Source organism: Acinonyx jubatus, chromosome D4 (assembly GCF_027475565.1).
Source record: "Acinonyx jubatus isolate Ajub_Pintada_27869175 chromosome D4, VMU_Ajub_asm_v1.0, whole genome shotgun sequence".
In the NCBI taxonomy this organism is placed as follows: Eukaryota; Metazoa; Chordata; class Mammalia; order Carnivora; family Felidae; genus Acinonyx; species Acinonyx jubatus.
In genome coordinates this window covers 4,685,000-4,698,762 of record NC_069391.1, presented here as the reverse complement: position 1 = coordinate 4,698,762, position 13,763 = coordinate 4,685,000, and the positions used below count along the sequence as shown (strand labels likewise).

General features: G+C 55.0%; 1 protein-coding gene across 9 annotated transcripts in view; it reads right to left on the bottom strand.

Moving 5' to 3' along the window:
- Positions 1–13,763, bottom strand: part of MED27 (mediator complex subunit 27) — a 234,882-nt gene that overhangs the window by 33,324 nt on the left and 187,795 nt on the right. For 5 of the 9 annotated variants that reach the window (XM_053204478.1, XM_053204477.1, XM_027035439.2 and 2 more), the window contains one exon: positions 5,198–5,275. In XM_053204478.1, the coding sequence (XP_053060453.1) occupies positions 5,198–5,275 (78 nt within the window). The other 4 variants (XM_015083517.3, XM_015083519.3, XM_027035442.2 and 1 more) reach the window with 3 other exon arrangements.

The window sequence follows — 13,763 nt, the reverse complement described above, 5'->3', positions numbered from 1 at the left end:
GGAAAGATTTTTTTTTAAAAGCATATATATATATATCATGTATACGGAGAGAAAAGTATATATATATATATATGTAAAATATATAGAGAAAAAATACATAAAATATAGAAAAACAGAACAGCTAACATCACCCACATATCCAATGCCCAGCCATAGTTCATTATCAACTCATGGCCCATCTTGTTTCATCTATAAAACCCCACCCCTGGGGCGCCTGGGTGGCTCAGTCAGTTAAGCGTCCGACTCTTGATTTAAGCTCAGGTCGTGACCTCACGGTTTGGGAGATCGAGCCCCACATCAGGCTCTGCGATGACAGCACTGAGTCTGCTTGGGATTCTCTCTCTCCATCTCCCCCAATCACCCTCCCTCTCTCTCTCTCTCTCTGTCTCTCAAAATAAATAAATAAACTGAAAAAGCCCCCAACGCATCCCTCCAGCTCCCCTTTCTCACCATCACTGTCAGCCTTCATCTCACAGAAGCGGGAGCGGGGGTCATACCAAGGAAGGGTGAGCTGTCTGGGCCCCCAGCACTGGGGGCAGGTAGCCAGGATTCAGGCCCTGGCTGCGCATGCCTCCCCGGTCGCACCCCCACCCCCATTTCTGCTGTAGCCACGCTTCAGCTGTGCCAATATTTATTTAATGTTTTTCTTCTAATGGTCTCACTTTTCTGCCTAAATACACTTGTTCAAAATGGAAACTTTATACCTTCCCCGTAAATGGGAAACAAGCATCGTTTGTCACGAATAGAAGGTGTCACTAAGTAGGACACAGAGAAAACAGGGTCATTAAGCAGAAACTCTTGCCCAGGCTCTGGACTCAAGGCCGGCTGGCTCGCTCTCCCGAAAACAGGGGCTGGCAGCAGTCAGAGCCCCTGGTTCTAGCAAGGACCCTTCTCCGATCTGGGCAATCCGGAGGATCCAAACAGCTCTCTCACAAGGCGATCTACTGTTCATCTCATCAGTGCCCCCCCGCCCCCCAATGCACTTTTCAAAGTCGCTGGTGGGTGCTGGCAGCCATGATGCACTTGGCCCTCCACGGGCTCCAGCGTGGTCACAGCCGGTCACACCATCATCACTGCACGCGACAACGCACACTGCAGACCCGCAGAGGTCAGTCTACGTATGCCGTTCAAATGTCTCCCAAAAGGTGCGCAGCAGTGAGATGACATGTTATCACCTACCCTGTGTCCTCAGTTCTGTGTTTTGTCCCAGAGCAACAGACAAGCGTCTCACGAGACCAAAGAAAGGCAGCTACCCGTGAGTCAAAGGAGCGTGTTATGTTCTGTTACCAGGGGCCATGCGAAGGGATCGTCTGTCCCACGCTAAACAGTAAAACTCAGGCGGGAGAAATCGCCAACCCCCTTGGAAGACATGAAAGGCTGGTGTGACCGACTCATGTGTCACACAGGATTCTCATTAAGGCCTGGGCCACGGTCTAATTGGCAGCCTGTTTTTCTTTCCTAGTGGTTCATGAAATAATGGTGCCTCTCATGAGCGACAGCATCTTGAACGTGACGACCATGGTATTTAGTCTGGAATCTCTGGCTGTGTGGGAACGTCCCCGCTGCCTCCCATCACACCTCCCCAGACGGGGCGCCCATCTCCTGAACGGGGTCTCTCAGACTTGGGCCCACAGCAGAGTCCCCCGGGGCGGGGCCTGAGGCTCTGTGTTTCTAATCTGTCCCCAAGTGGCTGCCGCCACTGGGCCACGCCCCAAGCGGCACTGTCTTATCCTTTCTCCATCACTGGATCCTTTGTCCTCAGCTCCTTTAAGCCTGGTAGGGGCAGGTGGGAGGGCCTAAGCAGTACCAGAAGTCACCCAGGAACCACTCGCTCTTTTGGCCACCTCAAGACACCTCTGCCGTCTTCGTTACAAAGGGAACATTTGTAGCGTAGGCTGGGCCGGAAAAGCTCTAGGAAGCTCCCCCATCCTTCAAGAGCTTCGCCCGGTCTTATATATTTCTTCATACAAACAGGTTCTAGCTTTTGATGTTGGGGTCAAGGCCCTGAATGTCCTCAGCAAACTGGGCTGGAATCTGTTCACAGTAACGTTTAGGACAAAACCTGGGACCAACGAACCAGGTACCCCCGTCACGCCCGCTCACACGCGTTCTAGCTGCCGACAGGGGCAGACTCCTTTCCCTTGGGCATGCATGTGCCACTGGCTTAGTAAAAAGAAACATCTGTGCGCTTTTTCCTCAAAAAGAACAATCTATTTTTCAAACTGCAAAAACATCTTTGAAATGGAATATTTGCCAACACTGTCCTCTCTCCTAAGCAAGAAGCAAGAAACTGTGTCCTCAGAAAGAACAAGGTTTTAAATGCAGACATTACTGTTCTTTTTTCTTCAAAAGGCCCAGATCTGCCCACATGTTCACTACACTGAATGTGGAAGGTGCTTTAAGAGACAGGAGACAAAGCCTTGTCCTGGGTACAAAACGTTTACTGCCTATATGTATGTGTATATATATATATATATATATATATATATATATATATATTAAAAAAAAAGTTACAAAACAAAACGCCCAGCATGACAGGATGTACGGACATGGGCTTATTCAGACAATAATGGCTCGTGAACATGACTTAGAGCACAGGCCCTGGAGGATCATTCGCCAACACACAAGGACGAGCGTGCTGCGTGAGTTCCTTACTCTGAGTTCTAAAAGGTTTTCTCTGCCTTCCGTTTACCACCTGCAGTGGGTAATTAGTCCCATCAAAACGAGAAGGAATCTGTTCCGCAAGTGGCTCAGCCTTAAGGTAGGACGTGCTGCTCTACACACGGGGAGGAGTGGGGTGCTGGAGTCTACGCGGTGAGGACGGGGCCGAGCCATCAGGCTGACCGAGGGATCCAGGGATCATCTGGGAAGGTGCGGGGCAGAGCCTGGAGGCCGGCCCGGGGCTGGGGCGGGGTCACTGGCGGCAGGTGTCGTGGAAGGCTTCGAGGGTTCGGAAATCCCTCCACGTGGGGGGAAGGCCATCTTGTAGAAACTTCCCGCAGCGCTGGCACGGAGCCTGGAACAGCTTTATGTAACTTCGTAACCAGGTCTAAAAAGAGAAGTGAAGAGACAAATAAAAGAAATGGGATCCGGGAGCTTCCAATGTCATCCTTCCTGTCAAGCCTAGTGATCTCGAGGCCAGAGGACTTAAGTTGGCTGTGCCCCAAAAGATAGCCTGTGACTTCACAGAAAGCTGCACGCGCCATCCACAAGGTCGTAACACTGCTGGCTGTCACTTCTGGAGCTCCCCCTGCCCTCCCAACTGAGGGAGTTTTTAAAGTAGAAATTCCTGCTCTCAGGGGCAGGAAGTCCTCCCACAGGAGTGGCCGTGCCCTAGCGCACAGCCCGCGGCTCGGGGCCACGCGTAACCACGTTTCATTTCTGTGTCCCGTGTCCCCCGACTATGCGTGCTGATGTTCTCGTTCGCTACCGAGAAGTGGGCACAGACACGTGTGAAGGAAGACGTCGCGTCGATGACAATGCTCGAACCCTCCACTGAGGTCAACGTGCCTTCCCTCTAATTTGATTTCAGAGGTCATCACTCACTGTCACAATGTGGCCCTTTGCACCTGCGGGGGGGCGGGGGGACAGCCTGGTGCCATCGGGTAACATAATAAGCGGCAAATACACCCCGGAGTGGTTCAGAGAGCAGAAATCTCTCGGGCATCATACATAAGGATGAGGCTCCCGTAACTCAATTCCCAAACTCAAGGAGATTTGCTACAAAAAAAAAAAAAAAAAGAAAACTCAACCCAACCCACACCCCGCAGCAAAAGGCTTGCGAGCAAGTTAAGCACGTTCTCACCGTGACAGGGGCACGTGAATCTCATCATTTAATGTCCTCCCGAATTACGTCCATAAGAGAAAAGTGTTCTTTGAAGAGGTAGGTCGAGTTTATTGATACAGATCCTTCTGTCTTCGTCGCAGCCGCCTTCGTGGTGGCAGACCGTGGCCCCCCGACACTGCCCCCTTCCAAAGGCCAGGTGTTTGAGGTTCTGGCAACAAACGTGAGGGGGTCGACGGATCACTCAGCTAAACTCTTTATCCTCCAGTGCCGATCAAATGCAAATGGTCCCCGAGCCCCAGAGTCAGTTGCCAAAGGGAAGCTGGGCACGACACGTGTTAGGTTAGACGGCGACGCTCGGTACGCGTCCGAAAATGAGGAGCCTGCTGGAGGCTGTCGGCAGAACTGTCCTCCAGACGCACGAAGGAACCACGACGCGCACGGCTCGGCCGACTGCCCGGGCCTGCTTGTCCGCCCTCCCCAGCACCGCGGGCGCCGATCGAGAAGTCGGGTCTGTGTCTTCCAAGAAATGAGCGGCAGGTTCTCTGGGCAGCTCACTTCCCGAGGCAAACCGTGACGGGATACGCGGGCAGCGCCACGGCAGCTGGCTGTCAACACGGATTTGGACTTGCGAACAGGTAGGTCTTCTGAGTAGGTCTCCAGCTGGCAGCCTTTCGAGCATGAGCGGCAAAGGGAGTTTCAGCCGCGGTGAAAGATGGGCGCCCGCTGAGGTGAGGGCACCAGGCCGCGTCGGCACGATGCTGGTTCCGTCAGGATCCGGTGCGGCCGGCTGACGGCCCTGCTCGGGCCAAACGGGGGTCGCGGGACAGATGTGGGCCGCAGCACGCGTTTGACTCAGCCCTGGGGTGGTGGGGAGTCCTGACTTGCGGCGTTAGCCGATTTCCGTGGTGTAAACCTTGGGGTTCGACTGCAAGCTACCGACGGTCGAATAACCAGGTTGCCAAATTCCTCACGCTTCACGGGAGCCGGGAGGAGCCAACTCCAACACACCGGCGCAACGGCCGTTTGGCTCTTTTGGGGTCACTCCCCATCCCGAGCTCCACGTCTTGGGGGCACCGCAAGATGTATCTTCGTCACTGCTACCTGCTCAGTGCCAAGCACAGGGCCTGGCATGGATTAGGAGCTCAATAAATATCTACTGACTAAATCAATGTGGGGAAACAGTGTTGGGAGATCACATCTGAAACCACCATTTGTTCAGCACGATAGAAAACACCGGTTAATTAAGTGGGAAACGGTTTCTCATAAATCCCTTCCCCGTTTAAAGGAAGCATCGGTTCTACGCTGGCCGTTGTGGGGCCCTGGCCCACTGTGAGCTGCGTTCTAACTGCTTGTTCTTACTGGGAGGGCACCAAGGTTTCCATAGGAGGCTCAGCTCTGAAGCCCACTTACCATGAAGGATCTGACCACGACGTCTGGCATCTGGGGCAGCTGATAGTGGAGCAGGGCGGTGGTGGCGTGGTCTGTCACCTGGAACCAAGGACAACGAGTGGCGTTAGATGCCCCTCCGAACCAGCGCAGAGAAAACAAAACCAATGCATTCCCTAGGTAGGATAAACCAGTCTGCCTCTGGACGCCTCTTGGAGGAAAGGGCATCTAGAATACGATCGGAAGTACGAAAATTAGCGAAGTTGGTGGCGGGGAGGATGCAAGTGTTCGGGCCTGGAGGCAATGGAGTTGAGTTCCAGCGATGGAAAACCCTGGCACCCGGGTGGGCGGGAGCACCTGTGAGGGGGGCGTGGCCACAGGCCAGCAGAGAGGCACAGACCGGGCAGGTCATGGAGAGGCTATGGAGCCAAGTCGCTGCAGGGAACGCTGCATGAACGCAAAGGTTCTCCAGCTGTCCACATTCGACTTCATGTCGTTTTCTGAAACGTTTACTCATTTGTTTTGCAAGAGAGTGTGAGCTGGCGAGGGGCAAAGAGAGAGGGCGAGAGAGAGGGCAAGAGGGAGAATCTCAAGCAGGCTCCGTGCTGTCAGTGCAGAGCCCTCCTGGGGGATCGAACCCATGAATCGTGAGATCACGACCTGAGCCGAAACCCAGAGTCGAACGTTTAACCACCTGAGCCAGCTCGACTTCATTTTTGCAATGGAACCCTTTCTCTGGCAGGGTAACTGGTCTTTCTGCTTTCTGTCATTCTCATTCTGTCTCATAATTTGTAGTCACAGAGATTTTATGACCAGGAATCTGGTAATTTCTGATCTTTCTCTTGGGCCTCAGTGTTCCTATTACCTTTCTGAGGAGCCTTGACGCTCAGAGTGTGGTCTTCTCTCCCACAAAAGTTGTGGCCTATTTATGGCATCTCGGAGGGCCACCCCCCCCCCCCCCGTCCCCAAACTCCAAGTAGAGGCTTTGCCAGCAGGGCCGAGGGCATGAATGCCTCAGGTCTAGTAGAGGCATCCGGTGACCAGACAGAATGCACACTGGCTTGAAGTCCCAGCACTGTCCGCTGACCTTGATTCGACTACTTAATCTCTCTGGGTCTCAGTGTCCCTTCTGGAAAACAAAGGACTAGTTTCAGCTCCCCTGTAGTTCTGAAATTGGACACCACAAATTGCTAATGCCTGCCATCAATCAGCAAATTAATAGATTGTACCTAATTTGACAGTTGTGTTCACACTCGTGGTTTATCGGGTGGTCCTCACTAGGGATTCTCGTCATTATGAATGTTGTGGTTAAAAAACAAAACGAAACAAAAAAAACCCCAGATAAAACGATCACCTTTGTGAGCAAGAGTAAACATGGGTCTACGTTGCGTAGATGCCTCAGTTTTCCAGCTGTTACCAGAACAGTAAGGGACAAGCAGCAGTGGGGTGAACTGATCAGGTGGAAAGAAACTCGAAAGGCTGCTCCCTCCAGGCCCGCAAGGCAAAGCTGCACACGATCTGGAAATCAGTCCTGCTGTGTCCACACCTAAGGTCAGAGAGGCCACACCCCAAGGTGGAGGGTGTAGGCTCCCTAGCTTACCTGAGCCTCACTTTCTCTAAATAAATGGCTGTGCGTGTGAAGCACGCCCCGTCCAGCCACAAGGCAGCCCTGCCTCTCTCCCCTCCCTCTCTGCTCCTCCCGCCCTTGGGTGGGCACTCTTCCCTTGCTGGACTTTCATGGCCTGCCTGGTGGCTGGTGAAGCCACAAGATGATGAGCTCTATGGGGACAGGGATCATGCCCATCTGGTTCATGGTACGTCCCCAAGGCCTGGAACATCACCTGGCTGGCATCTAGCAGGAGCAGGTGCTCAATACATATTTGTAGAATACAGAAATAAAAATGCCACTCGCCAGGGATGCCTGGGTGGCTCAGTTGGTTAAGCGTCTGGCTCTCGGTTTTGGCTCAGGTCATGATCTCACGGTTCGTGTGTTCGAGCCCCAAGTCGGGGTCTGTGCCGACAGGGCACGGCTTGCTTGGAATTCTCTTTCCCTCTCTCTCTGCCCCTTCCCTGCTTCTGCGTGCGTGTTCTCTCACCGTCTCTCTCAAAGTAAATAAATGAACTTAAAAAAATAAAAATAAAAAAAAAAAAGTGCCCCCTCACTGACGGCCACATACCAGAAACACCTGCCCTGGCTTTCTCGAAAGGACAGCTATAGGTCGTGGATCCAACATGGCTGAGAAACTGTCACCGAAGTGACTTTCAAGAGAAGTGGTACTTATTCTTTCAAGTGCAGACTGGTTTTATTTTAAGCATTTCTGACAGACAGCCTTCTAAAATGAGCAATGCTTTTTTTCTTTTTTCTTTTAAACAGTAGTAATGATAACTTGGCAAGAAGGTGGGTGGTGACTGGGGGGGTGAGATTAATGGCTACAAAACACAGCAAAGCAAACTGGGCCCCATGGCCCCTGAGCTTGGAGGCTGGTTCTTACCCACCCAGACCCCTTGCCAAGCGGGACAACCCATGCAGGTGCCCCTCTGTGGGCTATCACATTTGCCATTACGAAGGAAATTTCCGGAAGAGGGAGCTTCTGGAGCATTCTTACCCCAGCGCCTACTACCCGTTTCAGTGTTTCGAGCAAGCTCGGCCCCGCACATCAGTTGCTGTCATAGCAGGGAAGCCAGGCGAGCTGTCCACTGGCTCGGGCTGCTCCTCGCCCAGGACACAGAAAGCTCATCGGCGGTCCCAGGAGGCCTCTGGGACAAGCCTAGGTCCGTCCGTCTCAGCAGCGTGAGCACCGGTCCTGGGGCTGGATTCCCCAGTCACACTGGCCACCCAGAGCCCACACCCCAGGCTGGCATGCCGTGTCTGCCTGCACATTTCCTTTGCTTTTCTTTGTACAATTTTTAACACGGATGACCAACCTATAAAGTTGAGCAGCAAACGGCAAGTGAACGGAGGTGGGTACTCTCCTTATTTTCATTTTACAGAAGAGGAGGAGGAGATTCCCGGAGGCCGGGAAGATGGCTAGGTCACACAGCCGGTGAGGGGCCCTGGGTTTAAGTTTAAGCCAGAGGCCGCGAGGCCCACGCCTAGGCCAGCCCTCCCCAACAGGCACCCCCGGCCAGCAATCCTGGTTCTGGAAAAGGCACACGCTCCAGTTGCCCCCGGCATCATCTGCCCACACGCCCCAGCCTAAGGTTCTTGGAAAGCTGGAGTCCTGATGGGAGGTCCAGGTTAGGAGGTTTGTAAATGTGGCTGCTGGTCAGCTAGCTGCTCTGGAGCAGAACTGGACGAACCGGGGAATGCCCTCCAGATACAGCTCTCGGTACCACGGCACTGTTCTGGCGTCTGGCTCCCAGAGAGGGCACCCAATTAGCTTTGCTGCTAGTGGGCTGGCCATCTGGTCAAGCGTAGCCACTTTTTCGGATGGTCTAGTGTAAGGTACTCCCTTAAATCGCCCAACGGGGGCAGGGTTTTTTTTGTTTTGTTTTTTTGTTTTTTTTTGTGCTGCCATGATCAAATGATGTTTGATTTCAGTTTCTTCAACTCTCTGTCACTGATGACAGACATTGTAATAAAGGGAAACAAAGTTGGCTGATCTACTGTATGTCCCCTCCCTTCCTCACAAACTCTTCCGCTCCTGGTTCTGGGGTTCCTGTGGCCGAACTCCAAAGCACCAGGCAAGGCATGGCTGCAGAATGGGGCGGGGGGGGGGGGGGAAATTCACCTATAATGCTCTTCCTTTCTTGTCCAAGCATTCATTCAACCTTCAATGTTTTCTTGTTTTACACTTTTCAATATTACAGGTTCCCCCCCACCTTCAGCATCCAAGATGTGGGGGAAAAAACAGGCCTGGGGCAACAAAAAAATATTGCTATTAACTAATTTAGGTGAAATCCACTGTGTGCCAGGCCAGCCGAGGCTCAGGCCCCATTGTAAGGTACAGCTCCTACGATTCCACTGGGAGATTAAAGCCACCCTGCCCAGCAGGGGAGGCTGAGGAGGGGCACTGATGCTCCTGAGGAGGGGAGACCATTCATCCCTCCACTCACCGCTGGTTACGAAAGTGCCTGCAAACAGATCAAAGCAGATCTTGAGCTGCGAGCCCCTGGCAAGGGAGGGAGGGAGGGAGAAAACAAGAAAGAAACAATAAACCAGCAGGATAGGGGACCTTGGGAAGAACAGGAGAGGGGCAGCGATGCCAGGTGACCAGTGAAAGCACCGCACAGAGAGACAGGGCCACTCAAACAGCAGTGAGCAGGGGCGCCTGGCGGGCTCCGACTCTGGAGCGTGTCTCTTGATCTCTGGGCTGTGAGTTCGAGCCCCACGTCAGGGGTCTGGCTTACTTAAAAACAAAAAAAGCTGCCCCAAACCAGTGAGTAGACAGCCTGGCTTGGCCAGGAGGTGTCCCTTATCGCCTCCAGGCAGAGCAAACTGTTCTGGCTCAGGCTGGGGTGTGCTTCCCTCTCTATCCCGAAGGGAGCATTGCCGGGGAGCCTCTCTGAGAGTGACGTGCCCATCGCAGCCCCGGGGGGCCTTATCCCTCTCTCGGCGTCGTCCTCCTCCGCCAACCAGGGCTTACCGAAATTGTGTCCCCAGCTCAAACAGGTGAAGGTCTTCGTGCCCCCAGACTGTCAGGGAACTAAGCTCGGAGGGAGAAAGGAATCTTTCAAGAGCCCTTGAAACAGCTGCCAGTCACACTGGTGAAGGAGATGCCAGTCAAAACAAGTCTCCCAAGGCTCCTCTCCCATATTGCGTGTGAGCCTTTCTGACGTCTGCACTCCGGAACCCGAGAGCGAGGGGTGCTCGGGAAGTCACGAGTTAGGTCGGCCGAAGCCACGGCAGCGCTGCCTGCAGTGAGGGCCACGGCCCTGCGCGAGGTGATGCGCACTGCACAGCCGGGAAGGGGTTGGGGCCCGGGAGCCGGCCCGCACGGGTCTGGGTCTTGTCTGCTACTCAGGGGCCGCGTGACCTCGGGCACGGACTGCGTGAGCCAGTGCCAGGGAAGCACTGGGACAGCGCCTGACAAACAGCACCCACCGACCGTGAGTCTTCCCCTCCCTCCCCGCCCACCCCCCCCCCCCCCCCCCCCCCCGGCTTCATCCCTACAATCACCTCAGGAGGGCGCCGTGATGAGACCGCCTGTTCCCAAGACAGGAAGCAGTCGCAGGGAGGCGGGGTGACAGGCCCAGCCAAGTGGCTCCAGACGGCGGTGGCACAGCCTGGTCACCGCCTCCCTAGGAGGGAATGGCCCCCAGGACTCCTGGGGGGGGGGGGCAGGACTCCATGCCAGTCTCTTCCGCCCCAGTGCTTGTCGCTCACACGACTCTCTCTCCCTGTCCCTTTTGCTCACTGCCACATCCCAGGCGCCCAGCCCAAAAGAGCCCGACACGGGTGGGCCCTCAGGAAGTCTCTGGACTGGAGGAGTCTCCCTGCCGCTCGGAATGAAGGGGGGAAGGGGAAATGGGGCAAACAGCAGCCAGCAGCATTCGGTCAGTGTGTGCACGCATTCATCAAGGGCAATCAAAAGCACAGTGCTAACGAGTGGGGGAGGTCCTATGTCACCACATCAATTTTGGCACAGAAAGCCCAAATCCTCTTTCCCACTGGTGGCCTCTGGCCAGCTGTGGGGCAAAGAGAATGTGGGGGGGGTCCCGCAAGGCTACTTTCTGCTTAACGTCGCCCTGCAGAGCCCAGGTTTCACGGTGACCAGAAAGGCTCTGGTCTCTGATCTGTAGAGGAAGAACCAAGGACAGAGCGGTGACAAGTGTAAGGGTCAGCGAGACACAGGAAGGGGGCAAAAACTCTCAACATACTATCACTCCTCAGCAGTTCCCTAAAGTGAGAGTCTTATGTTCCGATAAAACCACCCTAAGTTGAAAACGCATTTAATACACTCAACCTACTGAACGTCACAGCTTAGCCTGGCCTACTTTACATGTGCTCCTGGCATGTGTGCAAGCCTACAGCTGGGCAGAGCCGTCCGACACGAAGCCTGTTCTGTAATAAAGTGCTGGATATCGCGTGCAACGTACTGAAGACAGTACCAAAAGTGACCAGCGGAGTAGTCGTCGGGGGGGGGGGGGTCGCCCTCGTGACGGCAGGGCTGACTGGAGCTGTAGATGTTGGCCAGCGTCACGAGACAGCATCAGACCGCTCACCGCTAGCGGGAGGAAAAATCCAATTCAAAATCTGAAGTGTCCTTTCTGCTGAATGTGTGTCGCTTCTGCACCGTCGTAAGGTCAAAAAATCGTAAGCGGAGCCAGCGTAAGTCAGGGACTTGCTTGGTGGCCCAGGAATCGCCCTCGGGGCTTCTTGAGCTTGCCAAGGTCGTAGGCGTCACCCTGCCGAGGCTTCCGGGCCGGAGTGGGGAGGCCGCAGGGCGGCAGAGGTGACGGGGCGCCAGGCACCATCCCTCAGCTTCTAGAAGGTAGTCCAGGCTGGGGGCCAGGATGTGTGTGGTTAAAAAGCTCCCCAAAGTGACTGTCAGCAGCATTAGGGACCACAGGTGAACGGACCGCTTGCGTCCCACCAGCCGGTGGGAGCTGAGCCCGCACCTGGGCTCTGGCAGTTAGTGCCACTCTTGCTAATGCGACCGACGGAGAGCACCGAGCGAGGCATCTGTCAGCACAGAGCCCACAGCCTGAGGCCGCCACTGCCAAGCCAGGAGAGCTGAGCGTGTCCTGCAAGGTTCACAGGGCCAGTTCAGCACCCAAGTGTCCAGAAGTTGCTTATTTAAAAGAGAGGCAAGGTGGAGCCCCAGATTCTGGCTTCCCTCCAGCCAATACCTGCTTTCCCAAACTCTGAAGGGACCACGCGGTCTCTGGCCGACAGTAACATGACCAGAGGCGGCATGCCGGGAAAGGTGATGTGGAACTGTCAGGAGACCGGAGTTCAGTCCCGGATTCACCACTAATTATCCGGGTGACCTTGGCCGCATCGCTCTCCCTCCTGGCCCTGGGAAAGGAACACGAGGCTGGGATCCCCGGCACCGGAGGTCAAGCTTTTCAGTGGACGCAGCTGCAGGGCCTGACTGCACGCCCCGAGGGTACCCCTGTGCTGAGCTTCACCCTCAGGCCAACCAGCAGTGACACTGAAGCCCTTTGTTCTTTTAAAAAGGACGAGCTGGTCTGCCCCCACCCCCCTCCAGGAACGCGCCCTCCGCCTCCCCGCGCGGTCCTCGACTTCTGGGCCGGTCACGAAGAGCCGGGGGAGCCCAGCTCGGATCCCGGGAGACCGTCCGCACAGACTGCTCTCGGTGCCGGCAGCCTCCTCGCACAGTGATGGCCTCCAAGAGCTGTGCAGCACAGACGAGGTATTTGCTACTTGGTTGTAACACGCTGCAACCCAAAGGAAAAAAACACACTTCTGTTCACTGGATGTACTTTAATGCGCAAAGAGAGCAGTCCAGGACATCGGGGTCTCCACTCAGGGCTCTGCCAAGGACAGACCCACCCTTAAGGAGAGGGGCCCCAGCAACCTCTCAGAATGAGAATATTCTTTGTGGGTCCAAGGAGTCAAAGACGGGAACGCCGTGTGTTAAACGTTCAACGAGACAGCGATCCCTGCCGGCCACGCTGCTCCGAGGAGGGGCACGGGCTTTATGAAGAATATTTAAAACGGCCCCCGAAGTACTCATTCCATGAAAAGAGAAGCCATCATTATTTCCAAATGGGAATGCTATGAAGTCAGTCTTGAAAGTGCTGGGGGTGGGGGCGACGGGGCCGGAGCAGGGACAAGCCTCTAACGCTGGGATAAAAGTCCAGTAGAGCGGAAGCTGGCGGTTTCATTTTATTATGTGCCCCGAGTCTCTAATCCGCACCCTGGATCTGTATGCCGCGGGATCGTCAGGCCCAGAGGCCCGAGGAGAGAGCATCGCAGTCCGGGGGGACCGGGGATTACTTAGACAAGATCGATTCTTCCCTCTCTGCCGATGAAGGGGCCATCTGCACGGGCTTTGAAGGGCTTCTCGCTGTCCCCGGAGCCTGGCAGTGCCGCCGGGGGGTGGCGGGAGGGGGTGGGAGAGCAGAGGCAGGGTTGCCCGCGTGGGAACTAGACAGGTCAACACGGACGCGGCTGCTCCCTCTTGCTTGAAAAGTGGCCACAGTTTTGAGACGCAGCTCGGTCTGAGAAGGGTGAGACCTTGTCTATCAAGTATTGACCACAGCCCGTGGCACCTACCAGCGCTTCCATAAAGGAGTTTTGTTTGGTTTGGGGGTTTTGCCCCGATCTCTTTCAAGTTGCAGCCAAGATGCCACGGACACCCTGAAGGGAAGCCCCTCAACCCCCTGGACCTGAGTGCGGGTTGCTGACGGCTTCGGGAGGCAAACGACAACCAACCACACACACACACACACACACACACACACACACACACACACACACACACACACACCACGGGGGACTTGGAAACACCGTGATGTGGCGCCTGAGGGCCCGGATGACCTGGAGGTCCCAGCCATGCGTCCCTCGGCCTCATGACATACTCCGTCACTGCTGGCCACTCTGACTCCCCCCAAACCTATTTTCCTGGCCCTTCTGTCCCTTTGCCCGTAACCCTCAGCAGCATCTGTGGACACCCCAGCC